Source organism: Bombina bombina, chromosome 9 (assembly GCF_027579735.1).
Source record: "Bombina bombina isolate aBomBom1 chromosome 9, aBomBom1.pri, whole genome shotgun sequence".
Lineage (NCBI taxonomy): Eukaryota > Metazoa > Chordata > Amphibia > Anura > Bombinatoridae > Bombina > Bombina bombina.
In genome coordinates, this window is record NC_069507.1 from 230612765 (window position 1) to 230638534 (window position 25770).

The window sequence follows — 25770 nt, forward strand, 5'->3', positions numbered from 1 at the left end:
CTATATTAAATGTATTAACCCCTAAACCTAAATCTAACCCTAACCCTAACACCCCCCTAATTTAAATATAATTTAAAATAATCTAAATAAAATAACTTTAATTAACTAAATTATTCCTATTTAAAACTAAATACTTGCCTATAAAATAAACCATAAGATAGCTACAATATAACTAATAGTTACATTGTAGCTAGCTTAGGGTTTATTTTTATTTTACAGGCAACTTTGTATTTATTTTAACTAGGTACAATGGTTATTAAATAGTTATTAACTATTTAATAACTGCCTAGTTAAAATAAAGACAAATTTACCTGTAAAATAAAAATAAACCTAAGTTAGAATTACACCTAACACTACACTATAATTAAATTAATTCCCTAAATTAAATACAATTAAATACAATTATCTAAATTACAGAAAATAATAAAATAATTACAATTTTTTTTAACTAAGTACACCTAATCTAATCCCCTAATAAAATAAAAAAGCCCCCCAAAATAATTAAAATCCCTACCCTATACTAAATTACAAATAGCCCTTAAAAGGGCTTTTTGGGGGGCATTGCCCCAAAGTAATCAGCTCTTTTACCTGTAAAAAAAAAATACAATACCCCCCAACATTAAAACCCACCACCCACACACCCAACCCTACTCTAAAACCCACCCAATCCCCCCTTAATAAAACCTAACACTAACCCCTTGAAGATCACCCTACCTTGAGACGTCTTCACCCAACTGGGCAGAAGTGGTCCTCCAGACGGGCAGAAGTCTTCATCCTATCTGAAGAGGTCCTCCAGATGGCCAGAAGTCTTTATCCAGATGGCATCTTCTATCTTCATCCATCTCAAGCGGAGCGGGTCCATCTTCAAGACATCCGATGCAGAGCATCCTCTTCCTTCCGACGACTAAATGACGGTACCTTTAAGTGACGCCATCCAAGATGGTGTCCCTTCAATTCCAATTGGCTGATAGAATTCTATCAGCCAATCGGAATTAAGGTAGAAAAAATCCTATTGGCTGATGCAATGAGCCAATAAGATTGAGCTGGCATTCTATTGGCTTATTAGGGGTTAATAAGTGTAGTTAGGTGGCGGCAATGTTAGGGACGGCAGATTAGGGGTTAATAAAATGTAACTAGTGTTTGCGATGCGGAAGTACGGTAGTTTAGGGGTTAATAACTTTATTTTAGTGGTGGCAATGTTGTGGGCAGCAGATTAGGGGTTAATAAGTTTAGGTAGGTTGCGGCGACATTGGGGGCGGCAGATTAGGGGTTAATAATTATAATGCAGGTGTCAGCGATGTTGGGGACGGCAGATTAGGGGTTCATAAGTATAATGTAGATGGCAGCGGTGTCCGGAGCGGCATATTAGGGGTTAATAAGTGTAAGATTAGGGGTGTTTAGACTTGGGGTTCAATGGGGCTGCGTTAAGAGCTGAACGCTGCTTTTTTGCAGGTTTTTTTTCAGCCGGCTCTGACCCATTGATTCCTATGGGGAAATCGTGCATGAGCATGTTTAGCCAGCTCACCACTACCGTAAGCAGCGCTGGTATTGAGGTGAGATGTGGAGCTAAAGTTTGCTCTTCTCTCACTTTTCTGCGGCTAACGACGGGTTTAAAAAAAAACGTAATACCAGCGTTACTGTAGATGAGCGGTGAGGGAAAACTGCTCGTTAGCCACGCACAGCTTTACCGACAAAACTCGCAATCTAGGTGTTAGATTTTTTATTTTCCGTAGGATTTTTTTTTTATTGTAATTTAGATTTTTTATTTATTTCGTAGTGTTAAGTTTTTTAAATTTGTAATTTAGATATTTTAATTGGTAGTTTTTTTATTTTATTAGAATAGTATGGTTAGGTTAATTTATAGTTTAATGTTAGGTTTATATTTATTTCACAGGTAATTTTTTATTTATTTAAAGATAGTTATATTATAATTGTAATTTATAGTTAGGGTGGTGTTAGGTTCAGGGGTTAATAGTTTAATTTAGTGTTTTGTGATGTTGGGGGGCAGTGGTTTAGGGGTTAATAGGTTTATTTAGTGGTGGAGATGTGGGAGGTTTAGGGGTCTATAACTTTATTTCGTGGCGAAAATATTGAGGAGTAGTGATGTCGCAAACTGTTTGCCGGAGAACAGTTACCGGCGATCTTAGCTTGTTCGCGTTCGCCGCGGCGAGCGAACATATACAATGTTCGATCCGCCCCCTATTCATCATCATTGAGGAAACTTTGACCCTGTATCTCACAGTCTGCAGACACATTTCAGCCAATCAGCAGCAGACACTCCCTCACAGACCATCCCAGCTCCTGGGCAGCAGCCATTTTAGATTCATTACGATCCTGCATTGTTAGTGAGAGGAGGTTTAGTGCTGCTGCTGCTGATTTTATAGGGAAATAGATAGCTAGGCTAGTGTATTTAGTGTCCACTACAGTCCTGAAGGACTCATCTAATCTCTGCTGTAAGGACAGCACCCCAAAAAGCCCTTTTTAGGGCTAGAACTTCAGCCCAAAAAGCCCTTTTTAGGGCTAGAACTGCAGTCGTTTTTTTTTGTTTGTTTTTTTAATTTTATTTGCATTTGCCTGTCTGTCAGCCTGTGTGTGATGCTCACAGCATATACTGTGATTAGTGCCACCACTGATATCTGCTTAACATTATTGTAAATTTAAAAAAAACTTTTACATCATTTTGCTAGTGTAATCTAATTTCATTTTCTATCAGGCCTGTGTGTGAGGCCCACATCATATACTGTGATTAATTCTTCTGTGCCACCACTGATATCTGGTTAACATTAGTGTAAATAAAAAAAAAAAAAAAAAACTTTTAAATCATTTTGCTAGTGTAATCTAATTTAATTTTCCATCAGGCCTGTGTGTCAGGCCCACATCATATACTGCGATTAATAGCTCTGTTTTCCACCACTTATATCTGGTGTAACATTAGTTTAAATTTTGTAAAAAAAACTTTTACATCAGTCTTCTAGTGTTATTTAATTTTAGTTGCCAGGCCAGCCTGTCACTAGTGCCAGCCTGTGTGTCAGGCTGCAAGCATATACTGTGCCTACTTCCATCCTCAGTGCCACCACTCCTATCTGTTGTAACATTAGTGTAACTTTTTAAAAAAAAAAAATCTTTTACATCAGTCTGCTAGTGTTATTTAATTGCAGTTGCCTGTCTGCCAGCGTGTGTGCCAGCCCCACTTTCCAAATAGTGCCACAAATCATATTTGTTATAACAGTAGTGTAAATATTTAAAATAAAAACTTTTTTGACTGTGAATCATCAGTCTGCTAGTGCAATTGAATTGCAATTGCCTGCCTCCCAGCGTGTGTGCCAGGCCCACTTGCCAACTAGTGCCACTAATCATATTTGTTATAACAGTAGTGTAAATATTTTTAAAAAAACTTTTTTTTACTGTGAAACATCAGTCTGCTAGTGTAATCTAATTGAAGTTGCCTGCCTGCCTGCCAGCGTGTGTGCCAGGCCCACTGCCAATTAGTGCCACCAATCATATTTGTTATAACAGTATTGTAAATATTTAAAATAAAAACTTTTTTGACTGTGAATCATCAGTCTGCTAGTGCAATTGAATTGCAGTTGCCTGCCTGCCTGCCAGCGTGTGTACTAGGACCACTTGCCAACTAGTGCCACCAATCATATTTGTTATAACAGTATTGTAAATATTTAAAATAAAAACTTTTTTGACTGTGAAACATCAGTCAGCTAGTGTAATCTAATTGCAGTTGCCTGCCTCCCAGGGTATGTACGAGGCCCACTTGCCAACTAGTGCCACCAATCATATTTGTTATAACAGTAGTGTAAATATTTAAAAAAAAAAACTTTTTTGACTGTGAAACATCAGTCTGCTAGTGTAATCTAATTGAAGTTGCCTGCCTGCCTGCCAGCGTGTGTGCCAGGCTCACTTGCCAACTAGTGCCACCAATCATTTTTGTTATAACAGTATTGTACATTTTTAAAATAAAAACTGTTTTGACTGTGAATCATCAGTCTGCTAGTGCAATTGAATTGCAGTTGCCTGCCTACCTGCCTGCCAGCGTGTGTGCCAGGCCCACTTGCCAACTAGTGCCACCAATCATATTTGTTATAACAGTATTGTAAATATTTAAAAAAAAACTTTTTTGACTGTGAAACATCATTCTGCTATTGTAATCTAATTGAAGTTGCCTGCCTGCCAGCGTGTGTGTCAAGCTCCATTTGCCAAGTTAGTGGCACCATTCATATTTGTTGTAACAGTAGTGTACATATTTCAAACAAAAACTTTTTTTAATGTGAAACATCAGTCAGCTAGTGCAATCTAATTGCAGTTGCCTACCTGCCAGCGTGTGTGCCAGTCCCACTTGCCAACTAGTGCCACCACTCATATTTGTTATAACAGTAGTGTCAATATTTAATAATAAAACTTTTTTGACTATGAAACATCAGTCTACTATTGTAATCTAATTGAAGTTGCCTGTCTGCCTGCCAGCGTGTGTGCCAGGCCCACTTTCCAAGTTAGTGGCACCACTCATATTTGTTGTAACAATACTTTTAATATTTAAAAAATAAACATTTTTGACTTTGAAACATCAGTCTGATTTTTTGTGTCAGACTCACAGCTTATACTGTGCCCACTTGCCCAGTGCCACCACTCATATCTTGTTTAATAGTAGTGTAAGTGTACATTTAAAAAAATTAACTTTTTGGATTGTGAAGCATCAGTCTGCTTTTTTTGTGTCCGGCTCACAGCATATACTGTGCCCACTTGCCCAGTGCCACCACTTATATCTTGTTTAATTTTAGTGTAAGTGTACATTTTAAAAAAAATGACAGGCAGAGGCAGGCCACCCCACAGGTGCCGTCGTGGTCGTGGTGCTGTGATTCCCTTAGACCCTACAACTATGCACAGTGTTCAGAGGCCATGTGCCATGGACGCGAAAAGTTCTGAGGAGGACCTAGTTGAATGGCTAACACAGGACACCCAATCTTCTACAGCTTCCGCTCCTAACCTTGACGCACCATCCACCTCCAGCTTAGCTTCGGGCACCTCTCAAGTGACACTCAGTCCGCCTGCCGCCACCACCAACACTAGCACCACAGCCGCTTCACTTGATCTGTCAGAGGAGTTATTTACACATCAGTTGGAAGAAATGAGTGATGCGCAACCATCATTGACAGAGAATGTAGATAACAGTGATATGTCTCAGTCAGGCAGCATTACAGACATGGACGTACGGTGTGATGATGATGATGTTGTACCCGCCGCTGCTTCCTTTGTTGATTTGTCAGATACAAGTGAAGCGGTTGATGATGATGTGTCCGTGGATGTCACGTGGGTGCCCGCTAGAAGAGAAGAAGACGGGGAAAGTTCAGATGAGGAGACAGAGAGGAGGAGACGAGTTGGAAGCAGGGGGAGGTCATCGCAAGGAGCTGGTGGCACAGTCAGACAGCATGCATTGGCACCCGGGGTCAGCCAGACAGCACTCCAATCAACGCATGCTGTTGCCACCACCAGAATGCCATCATCGCAGAGCTCAGCAGTGTGGCATTTTTTTTGTGTGTCTGCCTCTGACAACAGCGATGCCATTTGCAACCTGTGCCAAAAGAAACTGAGTCGTGGGAAGTCCAACACCCACCTAGGTACAACTGTTTTGCGAAGGCACATGGTCTCACATCACAAACACCGATGGGAAGAACAAATGAGTAGAAGCAGCACACAAACTCAAAGCCGCCATCCACCTCCTGGTCCAGCATCTTCAGCCATGTCAACCACTGCTGTCCTCCTTGTCCTCCACTCAGTCTCTCTTATGTAGCAGTTCCTGGTCATCTGCCCACAGTCAGGTGTCTGTCAAGGACATGTTTGAGTGTAAGAAGCCAATTTCCCAAAGTCACCCCCTTGCCCGGCGTCTGACAGCTGGCTTGTCTGAACTCTTAGCCCGCCAGCTTTTACCCTACAAGCTGGTGGAGTCTGAGGTGTTCAAAAAAATTTGTTGCTATTTGGATACCGCAGTGGAAGGTACCCGGCCGAAATTTCTTTTCACAAAAGGCAATCCCCAACCTGTACTCGATTGTGCGAAAGGAAGTAATGGCATGTCTGGCACACAGCGTTGGGGCAAGGGTCCATCTGACCACTGATAACTGGTCTGCAAAGCATGGTCAGGGCAGGTATATCACCTACACTGCGCATTGGGTAAACCTGCTGACGGCTGACAAACATGGAATGCGTTGCTCTGCAGAGGAGTTGGTGACACCCCCATGACTTGTCACGCCGTCTTGGGGTTGACTTGCCTGAAAGCCGAGAGTCACACCGCACCAGCACTCCTGTCCGCCCTGAACGCACAGGTGGATCAGTGGCTGACTCCACACCAACTGGAGATTGGCAAAGTTGTTTCTGACAACGGAAGTAATTTGGTGGTGGCATTGAAATTGGGCAAGTTGACACATGTGCCGTGCATGGCACATGTGTGCAATCTGATTGTACAATGCTTTGTGCATAAGTACCCAGGCTTAAAGGACGTCCTGAAGCAGGCCAGGAAGGTGTGTAGCCATTTCAGGCGTTCCTACACGGCCATGGTGCACTTGTCCGATATCCAGCGTCGAAACAACCTGCCAGTGAGGCGCTTGATTTGCGACAGCCCGACATGGTGGAATTCAACACTCCTAATGTTCGACCGCCTGCTACAACAAGAAAAAGCTGTTAATGAGTATTTGTATGACCGAGGTGCTAGGACAGCCTCTGGGGAGCTGGGGATTTTTTTGCCACGTTACTGGATGCTCATGTGCAATGCCTGTAGGCTTATGCTTCCTTTTGAGGAGGTGACAAACCTAGTGAGTTGCACCGAAGGCGCCATCAGCGACATCATACCATTTGTTTTTCTTCCTGGAGTGTGCCCTGCGAAGAGTGCTGGATCAGGCCGTAGATGAGCGTGAAGAGGAAGAGTTGTGGTCTCCATCACCACCAGAAACAGCCTTATCAGCATCGCAGGGTGCTCTTTCTTTTCACAAAAGGCAATCCCCAACCTGTACTCGATTGTGCGAAAGGAAGTAATGGCATGTCTGGCACACAGCGTTGGGGCAAGGGTCCATCTGACCACTGATAACTGGTCTGTAAAGCATGGTCAGGGCAGGTATATCACCTACACTGCGCATTGGGTAAACCTGCTGACGGCTGACAAACATGGAATGCGTTGCTCTGCAGAGGAGTTGGTGACACCCCCATGACTTGCAGGCAGGCCTGCTGCTACCTCCTCTACTTCTCCTACTCCATCCTCTTCCATAACCTCTTCCTCGGCTGAGTCCTATTCTGCTGCTGCGTCTTGCTCCACATCAACGGCACCCCCCCAGCTCCCCAGGTACTATTCAACATCCCGGATATGGCAGTGTCACGCCGTCTTGGGGTTGACTTGCCTGAAAGCCGAGAGTCACACCGCACCAGCACTCCTGTCCGCCCTGAACGCACAGATGGATCAGTGGCTGACTCCACACCAACTGGAGATTGGCAAAGTTGTTTCTGACAACGGAAGTAATTTGGTGGTGGCATTGAAATTGGGCAAGTTGACACATGTGCCGTGCATGGCACATGTGTGCAATCTGATTGTACAACGATTTGTGCATAAGTACCCAGGCTTAAAGGACGTCCTGAAGCAGGCCAGGAAGGTGTGTGGCCATTTCAGGCGTTCCTACACGGCCATGGTGCACTTGTCCGATATCCAGCGTCGAAACAACCTGCCAGTGAGGCGCTTGATTTGCGACAGCCCGACATGGTGGAATTCAACACTCCTAATGTTCGACCGCCTGCTACAACAAGAAAAAGCTGTTAACGAGTATTTGTATGACCGAGGTGCTAGGACAGCCTCTGGGGAGCTGGGGATTTTTTTGCCACGTTACTGGATGCTCATGTGCAATGCCTGTAAGCTTATGCTTCCTTTTGAGGAGGTGACAAACCTAGTGAGTTGCACCGAAGGCGCCATCAGCGACATCATACCATTTGTTTTTCTTCCTGGAGTGTGCCCTGCGAAGAGTGCTGGATCAGGCCGTAGATGAGCGTGAAGAGGAAGAGTTGTGGTCTCCATCACCACCAGAAACAGCCTTATCAGCATCACAGGGTGCTCGTTGTGTCATCTATCTGGTACCCGTGGTGCTGTACGTGGCTGGGGGAAGAAGATACCTTCAGTGAGATCAGTCAAGACGAGGAACGGGACATGATTAGCTCGGCATTCAACCTTGTGCAAATGGGGTCTTTCATGCTGTCGTGCCTGTTGAGGGACCCTCGTATAAAAAAGCTGAAGGAGAACGACCTGTACTGGGTGTCCACACTACTAGGCCCCAGTATAAGCATAAAGTTATTGAAATGTTACCGAATTCACGCAAGTCGGGAAGGATGGAGCAGTTCCAAAATGAATTAAAAAGTATGCTTTACACAGCGTATAAGGGTGATGTCACAGCACAACGGGAATCTAACAGGGGAAGAGATGAAAGTAATCCTCCTCCTCCTACCACGATCACGCCGGAAAGGACAGGACACTTTCCAGATGTATTATTGATGGAGGACATGCGGACCTTTTTAACTCCTATGCATCGTCACAGCCCTTCGGGATCCAGCCTCAGAGAAAGACTCAACCGACAGGTAGCAGACAACCTAGCATTAACTGCGGATCTCAAAACTCTGAGGAGCAATGGACCCCTTGAATACTGGGTGTGCAGGCTTGACCTGTGGCCTGAGCTATCCCAATTTGCAATCAAACTTCTGGCCTGCCCCGCTTCAAGTGTCCTGTCAGAAAGGACCTTCAGTGCAGCAGGAGGTATTGTCACTGAGAAGAGAAGTCGCCTAGGTCAAAAAAGTCTTGATTATCTCACCTTTATTAAAATGAATGAGGGATGGATCCCAAAGGGACTGACATTGTTCGATACATTAGAGTAAAAAAAGGCCTGATGAGATGAGCTGCCTAGGGCTACAAATGGTACACACGCTGCTGTATTTTATCTTCGAATGGCGGATGACTTGTGGGACTTACCCGCCAACAACTAGGGTTCAAGCCACAATGTTTTAGGACACTTCCTAACTGTCAAACAAACATCAATTTTTCTGGCTGCTGCTACAGCAGCGGCTGCAACAATACCTAATTTTTCAGGCAGTTTTACATGCCTAATTTTTCTGGCCTCTGGTGCTGCACTGTGGCTACAAAACCCAAACCAAAAAAAAGGCACATAACAGTGATTAAACTGTTAAGAATAGTACTACTTAACACACCACTCATATCTGGTGGCACAGTACATTGCACGCGCAGTGCCCCAAATTTGAAATAGGAGGACCGACCAAGCATCTTTTTCCATCTCCCGGTTCCTAAAAATGATCTCCGGGTTCCTAAAATCGATGCCATACCTGTACTCTATTGTGCAAAAGCATGGCATATGTGGTGTTTCATGCTGTTGTGCCTGTTGAGGGTTGGGGACCCAAGTATAAAAAGGCTGAAGGAGAACGACCTGTACTGGGTGTCCAAGCATCTTTTTCCATCTCCCGGTTCCTAAAAATTATCTCCGGGTTCCTAAAATCGATGCCATACCTGTACTCTATTGTGCAAAAGGATTGCATGTGTGGTGTTTCATGCTGTTGTGCCTGTTGAGGGTCGGGGACCCAAGTATAAAAAGGCTGAAGGAGAATGACCTATACTGGGTGTCCAAGCATCTTTTTCCATCTCCCGGTTCCTAAAAATTATCTCTGGGTTCCTAAAATCGATGCCATACCTGTACTCTATTGTGCAAAAGGAAGTAACCTTACCATGGGTCACAGAACGCATGTTTTATTGTTATACTTTGTCAGGGTATTCAGGCAGGCCATATGGACCTCCCCCAATAGGGGGAGTAACAGGGATTAAACTGCTAAGAATAGTACTACTTAACACAACCTAGTTACCATGGGTCCCAGACCGCATGTTTTATTATTATACTTTGTCAGGGTAATTATATATCTATCAAATCTATCTATTTATCTTCTATCGATTCTATCTAACTATCAATCTATGTATATCTATCTATCAAATCTATCTATCTCGTGGCTGGACTGTTTTGTGACAGCCACTTGTGTTTCGGCCAAATTTGAAGTAGGAGGACAGACCAAGCATCTTCTTCCATCTCCCTGTTCCAAAAATGCAGGCCATATAGACCTCCCCCGATAGGGGGAGTAACAGGTAGTAGTAAACTGCTAAGAACAGTACTACTTATCACACCACGGGTCCCACACCTCATGTCTTATTGTTATACTCTGTCAGGGAAATTATATATCTATCAAATCTATCTATTTATCTATCAAATCTATGTAACTATCAATCGTATCTATCAAATATAAATTGCATCTATTGATCTATGTAATTCGTATCTATCAAATGTATATTACATCTTTTGATCTATGTAATTTGTATCTAACAAATGTATATTGCATCGATTGATCTATGTAATTCGTATCTATCAAATATATATTGCATCTATTGATCTATGTAATTTGTATCTATCATATGTATATTGCATCTATTGATCTATTTAATCTATGTATCTATCTATCTATCTATCTATCAAATCTATCTATCTCGTGGTTGTGCAAATGGACTGTTAGCGGTTGTTTGCGGTGCGTTACACGGGGAGTTTGGTCCTTTACTGTCAAGCGGGCGTAACCCTTACACTACCTGATCGATACAACATCATACCTGATGTTTTAAAGCACGTTATTCCAAACAATTTAGGAATGTTAGGTGATTTAGGCCCTTTATGGCTTAAAACCAGACTCTGCATCAACTATGTAATTTTCCGTGGGAGTTTTGCCATGGATCCCCCTCCGGCATGCAACAGTCCAGGTGTTAGTCCCCTTGAAACAACTTTTCCATCACTATTGTGGCCAGAAAGAGTCCTTGTGGGTTTTAAAGTTCGCCTGCCTATTGAAGTCTATGGCGGTTCGCCCGGTACGCCGGTTCTCGAACATTTGCGGAAGTTCGAGTCCGCTGTTCGTGAACCGAAATTTTTAGGTTTGCGACATCACTATTGGGGAGTGGTGGAATATGAGTTATTAGCTTTATTGTAGTGGTGGCGATGTCGGGGAGCTGCGGAATAGGGGATAGTAACTTTATTATAGTGGCGGTGATGTTGGGAAGCAGTGGAATAGAGGTTAATAACTTTATTATAGTGACGGCGATGGTGGGGAACGGTGGAATAGGGGGTTAATAACTTTATTATAATGGCGGCAATGTTGGGAGTGGCGGAATAGGGATTAATAACTTTATTTAGATGTCAGCGATGTGGGGGGCGGCAGATTAGGGGTGTGTAGACTTGGGATTTATTTTAGGGTGTTAGGTTTAAACGTAACTTTTTTTCCCTATAGACATGAATGGGGTTGCGTTACCGTGATCGCCATTCCACACTTCAGGTGTTAGTTTTTTTCTAACACTCTCTCCCCATTGATGTCTATGGGGGAAAGCATGCGCGAGCATGTATTCTCAGCCCTTGGCTTTTGTGCGGTATGGAGCTTAACGCCACCATATCGCACGCACAAGGAGGCTTTTCATAAACTCGTAATGGCAGCAATATGGGGGGGGTGAAATAACACAACTTTTTTGTGTTCATTTTCCACCCTGTTTAGCTCAAAACTCATAAGGTGTATGTGCAGTAAAGGAACTTGAAATATACTTTTTTTTTACCTCTTTTTCTGTAATTTAACTATAATTATTGATAATATTCCACAAGCCTAATCTTGCAACATCCTTTTAATTATCAGTTGTGTTGAAGCCAAACAATGGAGATTTTGTTAACATAAGGACAGGGGCACTTTGGCTCCTCCAAATAAGGAAAACTATGGGTGGAGTTTGACAATTGAACAAATTGACAAAAACAAGGTGTTAACCTGCACTAATACTGTTCAGAATCAGAATCTGCTGATATATCAATCTATTGGAAAACTGCATACAAATTTTAGAATTACAAGGTGTTTACTGTCCCTTCAGATTATCTATTAAGACAAATCTATAGAATATACAGATGTTCTTCCCCAGAGGTTTCATTAGCACAAGCAGGTTCTGATATACTGAAAAATGCAAACATTTATGTTAGTTCATCCTTGTGCTCTTGTGTTCACCTACCTGTAAATTTCATATTGTTTAGTATTTCCATTTGTTCCAAATAAAGCAACCTGGTAATTTACTGTTAAGCTTGATGAGCCAGTAATCTTGATAGACACTTTGTATCTCCAGCCTGAATAGATAGAGCATCAAGTAGTCAGAAAAATAAACTACAGTACTGTGATAGAAGGCTGTCTACATTAAAATGTTATTCTTAAATGAGTAACTTTTAGTTTACATTTATAGAACTACTACAAACTTACCTTCCAACAAAAAGGCTGGGTCAACCCGTAATGATAAAGCTCACACTTTATTTGTATCAAATTTAAGACAACAGCATACGCTGTCGGCATTTATCATTGCACAAGCAGTTCTTGTGAATGCAATGCCACCCCATACAGATTCGAGGCCAATCAGCCGCTAGCAGGGGGTGTGAATCAGCCCAATCGTATAGGATTGGGCGGATTGACTCCGCTGCCTCAGAGCAAGCGGACAAGTTATGGAGCAGCGGTCTAAAGACGGCTGCTTCATAACTGCTTTTTCCAGCGAGCCTGAAGGCTCGTGCAGAAACAGGGGCATCATGCTCCATTCAGAGTTTGATAATTCGGCCCCAAAGTCAAAAATCAAATGAACCCTTTCATAGCACCTGAAATCTTTTTTAAATAAGTCTATAGACTGAATATGTGAGGGGCTAAAATCAAATATTCTGAATCATTCTCATTGGTTACATCCACTACACAAAGTTGTATTGGCCACAAAACTAAACCCTCAGTTGCGTTAACATGCTATAATGGGAAATTCAAAAATACAAATATACTAACGTGATAAAATAGAAATATAGATGCAAATCAGGTGCAATTAAAATGACTTTTTTTATGGTGAACTTTTAATTTTTGGAAATATTTATAGAACTGTATTTTTATCATCATAGTTTTTAACCAAATGTATAATAAAATTGCCATGCAGTATCACGCCTCGAGAACACTGTAGAACACCAGTGTTGAATCATTGCTTTTCTGTGTCACTGGTAGTTCTCCTTTGCTGTGTGAGATATTGGGGGATAGTTATCAACGTGTCAACTTTCCTGCCTTCGCCGGCCCAATACGCCTGCCTAAGCTCGCCTACCATCGCCGCCGCGGACCTGAAAAAATTTGCCTAAGTTATCAATAAATCTGTCAAAAAGCCGCGCACCAAGTACGGGGCAATGAGCAGCGGACTGTGAGAGTTATCACTCATCCGATCTCGCTGCTCTTCGGCTTTTTTACAGCTTTATTGCTAGCATGTCACTAAGCACCCATACTAAACTACACTGTTCTACCCCCTATACCTGCGCCCCCGGATCCCCCCGCAACTAAATAAAGTTACTAACCCCTAAACCGCCGCTACTAGACCCCGCCGCAACTCTTATAAATGTATTAACCCCTAAACCGACGCTCCCGGACACCGCCGCAACCTACATTATACCTAGTAACCCCTATCCTGCCCCCCCTATACTGCCGCACTCTATAATAAAGTTATTAACCCCTATCCTGCTGATCCCGTACCTCGCCGCAACTAAATAAATAGTTTAACCCCTAAACCGCCGCTCCCGGACCCTGCCGCAACCTATATTAAATTTATTAACCCCTAATCTGCCCCCCCTACACCGTCGCCACCTATAATACATTTATTAACCCCTATCCTGCCCCCCAATACACCGCCGCCACTGTAATAAATTTATTAACCCCTAAACCTAAGTCTAACACTAACCCTAACACCCCCTAACTTAAATATTAATTAAATAAATCTAAATAATATTTCTATTATGAACTAAATTAATCCTATTTAAAACTAAATACTTACCTTTAAAATAAACCCTAATATAGCCACAATATAAATAATAATTATATTGTAGCTATCTTAGGATTTATTTTTATTTTATAGGTAACTTTCAATTTATTTTAACTAGGTACAATAGCTATTAAATAGTTATTAGCTATTTAATAGCTACCTAGCTAAAATAAAGAGAAATTTACCTGTAAAATAAAAACTAACCTAAGTTACAATTACACCTAACACTACACTATCATTAAATAAATTAAATACAAATAACTACAATTAAATACAATTACATAAACTAACTAAAGTACAAAAAATAAAAAAAGCTAAGTTACAAAAAATAAAAAAATAGGTTACAAACATTTAAAAAATATTACAACAATTTTAAGCTAATTACACCTAATCTAACCCCCCTAATAAAATAACAAATCTAAGCCCCCAAAATAAAAAAATGCCCTACCCTATTCTACATTAAAAAAGTTCAAAGCACTTTTACCTTACCAGCCCTTAAAAGGGCCTTTTTTGGGGCATGCCCCAAAGAAAACTGCTCTTTTGCCTGTATAAGAAAAATACAACCCCCCCAACATTAAAACCCACCACCCACATACCCCTAATCTAACCCAAACCCCCCTTAAAATAACCTAACACTAATCCCCTGAAGATCATCCTACCTTTAGTCGTCTTCACTCAGCCGAGCCACCGATGGAACTGAAGAGGAGATCCGGAGCGGCAGAAGTGATCCTCCAAGGGGTGCTGAAGAAATCTTCCATCCGATGAAGTGATCCTCCAGTCGGAGCTGAAGAAGTCTTCCATCCGGGTGATGTCATCTTCCAAGCGGCGCTGAAGAAGTCTTCTATCCGGGCAATGTCATCTTCCAAGCGGGGTCTTCAATCTTCAATCTTCATCCCGCCGACGCGGAACATCCTTCTTTCCCGACGGACTACCGACGAATGAAGGCTCCTTTAAGGGACGTCATCCAAGATGGCGTCCCTTCAATTCCGATTGGCTGATAGGATTCTATCAGCCAATCGGAATTAAGGTAGGAAAAATCTGATTGGCTCATTGAATCAGCCAATCAGATTGAAGTTCAATCCGATTGGCTGATCCAATCAGCCAATCAGATTGAGCTCGCATTCTATTGGCTGTTCTGCTTGGAAGATGACATCGCCCGGATAGAAGACTTCTTCAGCGCCACTTGGAAGATGACATCACCCGGATGGAAGACTTCTTCAGCGCCGACTGGAGGATCACTCATCGGATGGAAGATTTCTTCAGGGCCCCTTGGAGGATCACTTCTGCCTCTCTGGATCTCCTCTTCAGTTCCATCGGTGGCTCGGCTGAGTGAAGACGACTAAAGGTAGGATGATCTTCAGGGGATTAGTGTTAGGTTATTTCAAGGGGGGTTTGGGTTAGATTAGGGGTATGTGGGTGGTGGGTTTTAATGTTGGGGGGGGTTGTATTTTTCTTTTACAGGCAAAAGAGCAGTTTTCTTTGGGGCATGCCCCACAAAAGGCCCTTTTAAGAGCTGGTAAGGTAAAAGAGCTTTGAACTTTTTTAATGTAGAATAGGGTAGGGCATTTTTTTATTTTGGGGGGCTTTGTTATTTTATTAGGGGGCTTAGATTAGGTGTAATTAGCTTAAAATTGTTGTAATATTTTTTAAATGTTTGTAACCTATTTTTTTATTTTTTGTAACTTAGCTTTTTTATTTTTTGTACTTTAGTTAGTTTATGTAATTGTATTTAATTGTAGTTATTTGTATTTAATTTATTTAATGATAGTGTAGTGTTAGGTTTAATTGTAACTTAGGTTAGGATTTATTTTACAGGTAATTTTGTATTTATTTTAGCTAAAATAAATACAAAGTTACCTGTAAAATAAATATAAATCCTAAAATAGCTACAATGTAATTATTAATTACATTGTAGCTATCTTAGGGTTTATTTTACAGGTAAGTATTTAGTTTTAAATAGGAATAATTTATTTAAGTATAGTGTAGTGTTAGGTGTAATTGTAACTTAGGTTAGTTTTTATTTTACAGGTAAATTTCTCTTTATTTTAGCTAGGTAGCTATTAAATAGTTAATAACTATTTAATAGCTATTGTACCTAGTTAAAATAAATTGAAATTTGCCTGTAAAATAAAAATAAATCCTAAGATAGCTACAATATAATTATTATTTATATTGTAGCTGTATTAGGGTTTATTTTAAAGGTAAGTATTTAGTTTTAAATAGGATTAATTTATTTAATAATAGAAATATTATTTAGATTTATTTAATTAATATTTAAGTTAAGGGGGTGTTAGGGTTAGTGTTAGACTTAGGTTTAGGGGTTAATAAATTTATTACAGTGGCGGCGGTGTAGTGAGGGGCAGGATAGGGGTTAATAAATGTATTATAGATGGCGACGGTGTAGGGGGCAGATTAGGGGTTAATAAATTTAATATAGGTTGCGGCAGGGTCTGGGAGTGGCAGTTTAGGGGTTAAACTATTTATTTAGTTGCGGCGAGGTGTGGGATCAGCAGGATAGGGGTTAATAACTTTATTATAGAGGGCGGTGGTATAGGGGGGGCAGGATAGGGGTTACTAGGTATAATGTAGGTTGCGGCGGTGTCCGGGAGCGGTGGTTTAGGCGTTAATACATTTATTATATTTGCGACGGGGTCAGGGAGTGGCGGTTTAGGGGTTAATATGTATAATGTAGCTTGCGGTGGGCTCCGGGAGTGGCGGTTTAGGGGGTAATAACTTTATTTAGTTGCGGTGGTGTAGGGGGGGGCAGCTTAGGGGTGTTTAGACTCGGGGTACATATAAGGGTGTTAGGTGCAGACATCTCCCATAGAAATCAATGGGATGTCTGGCAGCAGCGAACTTGTACTTTCGCTAAGGTCAGACTCCCATTGATTCCTATGGGATCCGCCGCCTCCAGGGCGGTGGATTGAAAACCTGGTACGCTGGGCCGGAAAAGTGCCGAACGTACCTGCTAGTTTTTTGATAACTAGCAAAAGTAGTCAGATAGTGCCGCACTAACGCACTTGTGTGCGGAGCATCTGTAGTGACGTAAGAATCGATCTGTGTCGGACTGAGTCCGGCGGATCGAAGCTTACGTCACAAAATTCTACTTTTGCCGGTCTCTAGGCTTTGATAACTAAGGCGAATCAGCCTCGCCACAAAAACGCTGCGGAATTCCAGCGTATTTGAGGTTGACGGCTTGATAACTAGGCCCCATTGTGTATTAGGGCACTTCTAAAATCAACATATTTGAAAATGGAAGAAAAAGTCACTGACGAAACGCTCAAAATAATGCAAGGGTGGTGCAACATGGAAAAGGTAATGGAAGAAGGACAGCAGGCAAATCAAGACCACTCTTAACATCTCAGGACAGCTGTGTGTGATAGATTTATTTTTTATATCCATTCACCCCATAACTATACATTGGAATAACTTATATGTAGATAGGAATCTAATATATTTCTTTATATTGCTGACAAGAAAAAAATACTTGAACAAATACTTATTCCTGCTTTTAGAGAAAAATAAAAAAATACAGTAAATAAATGTAGTAGTTAAATATTTAATCTTACGTGCATAGCTTTCTGTTTCTCCAGTATTCAAGTAAAAAGACTGACTGTTTGATGTGATCCCAGCATAGGTATCAACATAGTGCCCCATGAGAGGGCAACCACCAGTGGGACATGGGAAAGCAGTGCCCTATGGAGATGAGAAGAAACTATCAGTTTATCTTACTGCAATAAAAAATGTATTGGTTTCTAAAGTGTCCCCAGTGAAAGTAGGAACAAAATCCAGTCTATTGTTATATTGTATTGTTTTTGATTTGGAGTAAGCATATATTCAACATGCGGTTTAATAATTAAAAACTGCCATTTTAAAAACAGACATGAATTGCGAGTTGTTATACATTCTAAACTGAATTAAATAAAAAGCAAGAAATCTGTAAAAAGGTCAACATAATGATTAAATCAATAAAGAGCACATAAACAGTTTTTATTACAAGGGTATTTTAATTATTTTAAATCTGTATCAGGATTTGTACACTACATACAAAACTGAATACAAAATAAATAAAACAATAAAATAAATAATATTGCCATTTTTAACAAACTTTTTAGAACCAGTGGTGGGTAGACCTCAGTGCGCAATCCGAAGAGCGTTACGCATATTTTACATTCCAATGTTCTTCACATATAATATTTTTCTTTTTCTTCATAAATATATTTTTCTATATATCTGATAATGTTAATGTAAAATCTATTTCTATACCTATATATCTATACGAATATATACAGGTATAGATAAGTGTAGATATAAATAGGGATATCAATTTAAAAGTACAAAGAAAGTTTCCCCTATATAAAGAAATTTTGAAAGTTACATATTTAAATACGCAGTAAAACACATTATTAAATATTATAGAATTATTATATATATATATATATATATATATATATATATATATATATATATATATATATACAGTATATATATATACTGTATATATGTATATATGTATATATATATATATATATATATATATATACACACACACAAACAGGTATGGCCCCTTTTTTAAAACACCACACACACAAACAGGTACTGCCTCTTTTTAAAACTAGGCAGCACCTGCAAGAGTCTACGTGAAAAACCATGTCAGACAGGCGAAGTTTAGATAATCGGGCCCAAAGTCTTAAACTGGGTGCTGGTAAAGTAGAGCACATCATCAAATAAAGATGACCGCACTTGCTGGATTTGGGTGAAATCCAGCGAGTGCGGTCATCTTTATTTAAGTTATATATATACAGTATGTGTGTTTGTATAGCAAACAAAGTTTTAATGACCATCCATATTTCTTTTTCGGTCTCTTTATTAAGATGCAAACAGAAAATAAAGGAAATATGTACACAAAATATAAAAAAAAACCCACAATTTTCAGAAAAAAATGGCTCCTTCAGGCAAAAGCCAGTATTTAGTGTGACCTCCCTTGGCACTAAGCACATCTTGAACTCCTTTGGGGAGACTGTCTGAAGTAATATGGTACATTAAACAATGGTTCTTTCAACACTTCCCAGAGTTCTTCTTTAAGATTTAGGTTGTCTTTTATTTATTTCGCTGTCCAGGTGATCCCATACAGTCTGTATAATATTCAGGTCTGGACTCTTTATCAGCTGTTTTCCCCTCCAAATATGATTTCACTGTATTAGCAGTGTGCTCGGGATCGTTATCATGCTGTAAAATAAAACCATTCCCAATCAGGCGCTTTCCAGAAGGAATGGCATGATGAATTAAAACCTGACTGTACTTTTATGCATTCATGATCCCATCAATTTGGACAATATCACCAACACCACTGGCAGAAATGCAGCCCCAAACCAAGACAGACCATCCACCATGTTTCACTGAAGGCCGCAAGAACTCATTCTTCCATCTCTCTACAACTCTTCTTCTCACACATTGTCGAAGACAAAAATGTCAAACTTGGATTTGTCAATCCATAATAGTCTTTTCCACTGATCTTCATTCCAATCACTGGGAGCTTTAGAATATATTAGTCTTTTCACTCTGTTCCCCTTCCGAAAAAAAGTGGTTTGTTGGCTGCTAACCTTCCACAAAGACCATTCCTTGGCATTCTGATGAAGCTGCCAGATGCTGAGCCAGGTCTTTGCTGGACTTCCGATCTCTCAAAGTATAAACTCTGAGAAACTTCTCATCCGATTTTTAAAGTTTTCTTGGCCTTCCAGTCCTTTTTTTTCTCAGCCTTTCTTGGTTCTTCAAATTTCTTTATAACAGCTTAAAAACCACATCTTGAGTATCCCGTTTGTTTGCTGATTTCCCTCCGTGTGTGGCCTTGATGATGCACCTCTTTGATCTTAGGTATTTGAATGGAATGATTTGATTGAAAGTTGGTCTTATTAGCAAGCTTCCAATGAATTAAACTCATTCCACATGTGTATGTAATGATCAAGCATGTCTTGCAAAAACCTGGTGTAATAGACCTTTTTAACAGCAGTCATTTTGACATAAAATAGTAGAAGAAATACAGGTGTTAGCATGTTAACAATTACATTAATTAGGGTTCCATTCCAATTAGGTTTACAGAACCAGGATGCTCAAGCGTAAGGGGAGGTCACACTAAATACTTGCCACTTTAGCCTATAGAAGCTGTTTTTTCTGATTTTTTTCTGTTTTTTAATATTGCATACAAATCTCCTTTATTTTATGGTTGTATTCCAATAAAGAGACTTTAAAATGTGTTCTTGAATATAGATAATAGAATATTTTTGAGTACAATGTCCTTTTACAGTTTTAAAATATAGTAAAGCCAATTTTAGTAGTAACCCCTTTCAACATGATCATAATCAATTAATCTAAAATACAATAATTTTACATCTTATATAATCATTTAAAATAGTTTTTAGCTCTAGAAATAAAAAGACACTAAGGGGTAGATTTACCAAAGGTCGAGCGGACATGATTCACTGTAGTGAATCATGTCCGCTCGACCTTGCTATTTAAAATTGCACACACATTTTTGGTGAAATACTTGCGCAATGCTGCCCCCTGCTCACTCACAGCCAATCGGCCGCTAGCAGGGGCAGTCACCTAAAAAGTGGAGGAGAAGTTAAGGAGCAGCGGACGAGAAATTATGAAGCTTTGATGCAGCATCAGCTGCTTAATAAATCGACCCCCATAAGTCAAAACTTACTTTCTGAAATTCACTGTAGGAGGGGCTGGGGAAACCAATGTATCCATCAGGATGCAGAATACTATCGGTATAGTATCTTCTGCTCCGTGAATGATGGCATGCGGCAGTTTCTACAAGTCCTAGTAAAATAAGACATACAAGTAATAAAAGAGAATAAACAGATTACAAAATGCTGCTAAAATATCTAAATATGTTTTTTACCCTTTATAAAATAAGTCTGTATTGAATTGAATTACTAAAAATATTTTAACAAGTATAGATGATAAAATATTGTAAGATACAAGATACATGCTCTACATAAAATATTATTTTAAACATCCCTATTGCAACATATGATATAATACTGTTATCATAGATGTGTATAAGATGTATGAAAAGGTAGTTAAATAAAATCCCATTGATTTATTGGGTAGATTTACCAAGCATCGGATGCTGCTATCTACCCACATACTTAATGGCTCGCCGGAAATGTAAGTTAAGAAGCAGCGGTTATAAGAACGCTGCTCCTTAACTCGTCCGCCACCTGAGGCAGCGGGCAGCAATCAGCCCAATCAGATAGGATTTAGTTGATTGACACCCCCTGCTAGCGGTCGATTGTCAGCGAATGTGCAGGGGGCGGCATAAAAAGTGGGCATAAAAAGTATACTAGTAGTTGATTTAGTGCGTGAGAGCAGAATTCGACTAAAATTTGACTACTCTAACACACTTGTGGACTCCCGGTAGCAGACAGACCAAGAGTGCCCCAGCGCATAGGAGAAGCTACTCTAGAACTGCTTCGGAGGACCGGGGTCCAGTACTGAAACACTATCTACCTATCAAGTACCCCCTCAACAAGCAAATAGCCCTTCTAGGCTGACATCGGACCGCCACTTTGAGAAGCCGCATGGTGCTACGGCACTCTATCACAGCAACCCGCTTACCCGGTTAAGAGCTGCTGCCGGAGGCACATCGACTCACTTCCCGGCGGATCACCAGATCTCTGACTACTGCCCTGGTGAACGGCACAAATGTCCCCTCTGGACTGGACCTGGACTCCTTTCCTCCCGGCAGATTTTGGCGCGAAGCTCCACCATATTTCCAAGCGCCTCACCTTCCCCATGCAAGCGCGGCTGGAGGCCGCTCAGACAGACCGCTGGTTTACCCCGCTGGGAACAGACTGGCTGACCGGAAAGAACCAGCTATTTGGCACAGGCAGGAGAGGGCAGAGGTCTTGAGGAGCCTGACTCCTGACACCGGAGGCCCTTCCATACCCAGAGGTAAGAGGGACTAAATTGAAAGTCGAAGGGGCTAAGAGGGACAGACTTAGTATAAATAGCCTGACCTTTAAGTCTGGCTGCACATAGCAGCCCTACTCATAACTTGGGGAAAGCAGCATATAAAGCTTGGCATGATAAACGTGCTGTGAGGCCCAGTTCACTGGATTCATAAGGAGTCCCCTACTGAGCGGCTGAGGCCCGTCTGGCATTTGGCAAAAAACTCACACTTGCTGGTAACCACTGAACTATCATTATAATTGTGAGGGATTTAAAAGGAGTACCCCTAACAGCATCTGCATCACCCTCAGAAAGGGTCCTGAAACCAAATACTTGAGATTAAAGTCACAAACACCCTGCAATATACAAGGTCCTGTAGCCTTCTCTTAGGTAACACTCATGGAGACAGAATAACTAATTTAATAGTATAGATTACTTTCCTCATCTGAGTCTCTAGAGACTGAACATTTTCTTACATAGTAATCTCACAGACACCTTATTTAGAAAGTCTGAACAATCCCTTTTTACTTGGTAATGCACTCCTCAGGGTGGTGTCTGATAGCACTAGCCCTTATCTGACAGCAACTTAAGCCAATCCCACGTTCAGAGTAATAACTTAGGACACCAAGTGTTTTACCCTCTGTTTTCTACCTAGCTGCTGCGTCAGCCAAATGTTCTCTGTTGCAAACAGAGTGGAGTGCATTTATTTTCACTGTATTGCTATTTATATGTGTTGTTCCTTGGTTTATGAGTATTGATTATATAGGATAGTCACACTACTTACCTTTTCCTTTTCTAGACACCAAGATACCTCTCAGGATTGGTATAACACACTGACAACCTCTCAGGATCACCCACCACACCAGGACAACATACCCCTGGCCAACACATTTAAGCCAGACTAGAACCAGAACACTCCCCTTTACTGTACATTCACACAGAACATACCTCTTTAATCTTCCATATACTGACACACACTCATCACGCACACCTAGGTTATACCATACTGCATTTTTATTATTACAGAACGTAACTTACCCTCATCCCTCACCCACGTGACCTAAGAGAAACATCAGATTCTGAAAAACAATACAACCATCTATATTCTTGGTCCACTTGTTGCATTACACTATCCCCTCTCAATATCTCACTAGTAAGGTACCCTGTTAACACACATCCAGTACTCTCTCGACTTACACTAGTAGCAGGCTTACCCTGGCACCTCTCCCTTTCCGGTCCAGCTAGTCTGGACTGGTCACTTCCCCTTTCCTTTTCCCCTTCTGCAAAGTCGTATTCCGTTTCTCCCTGAGGTGCTGGGGACCTATTCATTTTAGCTTGTATTCTAATGTTGAAAGGCACAATTACTGTCTGCTATGTGATGTTTTAACAAAATTCCATAAACACAGGAGATGTTAAGAGTCCCTGCTCCGCAGTCTGAATATATGTAGTATATCTGGTAAACTTTGCTATACGGTACTTTATGTCTTTAGAGTCAGTCTAGGAGTGTCTTATATTTAAAAAAAAAAAAAAGAGAGGAAGTGAAAAAGTTTGTTCCTAATTTTTGATTTACAGAAATACCTAACAACCTCTTCACCATGCCTCATGGCTCCAGGCGACTGGGGAAAACCCCCACTAACACTAAAAAAACTGTTTACGACCACTTCACTCAATCTGGAAAGGAACCTAATCTTGTCCCCAATGAGGAGCTCAGTGATCCTGAGTCGTTGGATGCTGAATCCCACTCGAGTGTGCACTCAGAAGCACCATCACATCATTATATTACAAAGGCAAGTCTACAACACATGCTGGCTAATCAGACACGCTCTATTACACAGGAAATTCAGCGCTCATCTGCGGAACTGAAAAAATAATTCTCAGAGATAGGTGAGAGAGTTGAAGTACTCGAGCGGAAACAAGATGATTTAGTGGTAGACCACACAAATCTGCTCACCTATTCTGAAACCCTGGCAGACCAGATGACTCAACTGGAATTTAAAATGGCAGATATAGAGGACAGGTCCCGCAGGAATAATATTTGGTTTAGAGGCATCCCAGAAACTGTAGAGAATGCTGAACTTCAACCATTTCTGAGGGAATTGTATGCAGTACTCGTGGGCACCCCAGAGGGGTTAATTGATACAATGGAAAGAGCCCACAGAGCCCTAAGATCACGATCCACTCCTGCCGACAAACCGAGAGATGTAATTGTTTGCTTTCACAGTTACATATACAAAGATAAGCTCATGCAAGCAGCATTTAAAAGGCCATCTATGCCAGAGAAATTTAAGGATATTCAACTCCTACCTGACCTCTCGACTCATACACTCCAGTACCGTAAAAATTTTCAACAAATTACTTTAACTCTTAGGAAAGCTAACATTAAGTACAGGTGGGGGCATCCTACAAACCTTGTGGTTACCAGAAACAACCAAACCCACACAATAACTACCATACCACAGGGCATGGCTCTGCTGACCACCTGGGGCCTACACTCAGAACAACCTCCAGCATTGCAACCTACCTACCCAAAACTGAGAGCCTCGGCTCCCGAATGGACCACTAAAGAACAAAGAGCGAAGAAACCTAAAACTAATCCACCGTAAAATGGGTCTGGTTGCCCCTATGGGAACTTACTTAGGTTCTGTTCAGCTTGAAGTTCATTCTGACTCTAACTAACCATAATTGAGGCTCCAGTTAAAGTTTAGAAATTGATAAGAAATTTGTACAATTGCACTGTATGTTTGTTTACCATTTTTAAGTTTGACTTTTCATTATTAGTTAAGTATACCTGAAGTTGTAGTTTAGTTTAAGTAACTACTGCGGAGCAGGGTTCACCTTTTTGACCCCTGTTTTTGTCTGTTTGTCTCCCCCCCATAGGTAGCCCACGCTAGGGCTCCAGCGCAGCAAACTACTTTCGCTGACCTTCTCCCTATACGTGCTCCCTATCCCTCTTCTCACCCACCCCTACTAGATTACCTTTTCTCAATAGAGCTGGTCTACCCTTTATAGGCCTCTATGCCTTCTCTTAAAATCCTAACCCATAATGTCAGAGGCCTAAACTCTCCACATAAGCGTAGCCTTCTGGCTAGGTCGCTTAAATTTCATAACCCAGATGTGGCCTTCCTCCAAGAGACACACTGGTCTCTGGATAACCCTCCTGGCCCAATATCTAAAGACTACACTGTTCTTGAATACACCTCCTTCTCCAAAAAAGCCAGAGGCACTGCGATTCTTATACACAAAAGAATAGCTTATGAGCAAATTCAAGTCCTTAAAGATCCGCAGTCTAGATTTCTTATTTTAACATGTAAATTGGACCATATCGACCACACTCTAGTCTCTATTTATCTCCCTAACTCACACCAACCCAGATACCTCAAACGAGTACTGCTCACAGTTGACCGGATTAAAATAGGCAGAGTCCTCCTAGCAGGAGACTTCAATATGACCTGGGACCCAACATTAGACAGGAAAACAGTTACCCACACAAAACATACAGCCCCCTCTGCTCAGTTGTCCCACAAGTTCAGACAAATTATTGCCCATCATGGATATTATGATATATGGAGATCGCTTCACTCTAGGGATAGGGACTATACTCACTTTTCGCATCCTCATAAAACATACTCCAGACTTGACTATGTCTTTTGCTCAGCAGAAACCCTTGACCAGGTAAAACACTCTAACATTTCCCAATGCCCATGGTCTGACCATGACCTAGTCACAGTGACCTTTCACCCAATAGAACAATACAATGCGAGACCCTCTTGGCACCTCCCACACGATATCCTTCAAGACGCGGCATTCAAGGAAAGTCTTAGAAAAGATATTATATTCCACTGCCAATCCAATTATAATAATCAGGTCAGGGACGACACCCTTTGGGGTGCGGC

The 25770-nt window shown here is 41.0% G+C and overlaps 1 protein-coding gene across 1 annotated transcript in view; it reads right to left on the reverse strand.

Moving 5' to 3' along the window:
• LOC128639631 (pancreatic lipase-related protein 2-like) overlaps positions 1–25770 on the reverse strand; it is a 208223-nt gene that overhangs the window by 168803 nt on the left and 13650 nt on the right. Inside the window, exons 6-8 of the mRNA XM_053691757.1 lie at positions 20625–20743; positions 17488–17614; positions 12172–12221 (exon numbers count right to left, since the gene is read on the reverse strand). Coding sequence (XP_053547732.1) covers positions 12172–12221; positions 17488–17614; positions 20625–20743 — 296 coding nt within the window. The remainder of the gene's footprint in view (positions 1–12171; positions 12222–17487; positions 17615–20624; positions 20744–25770) is intronic.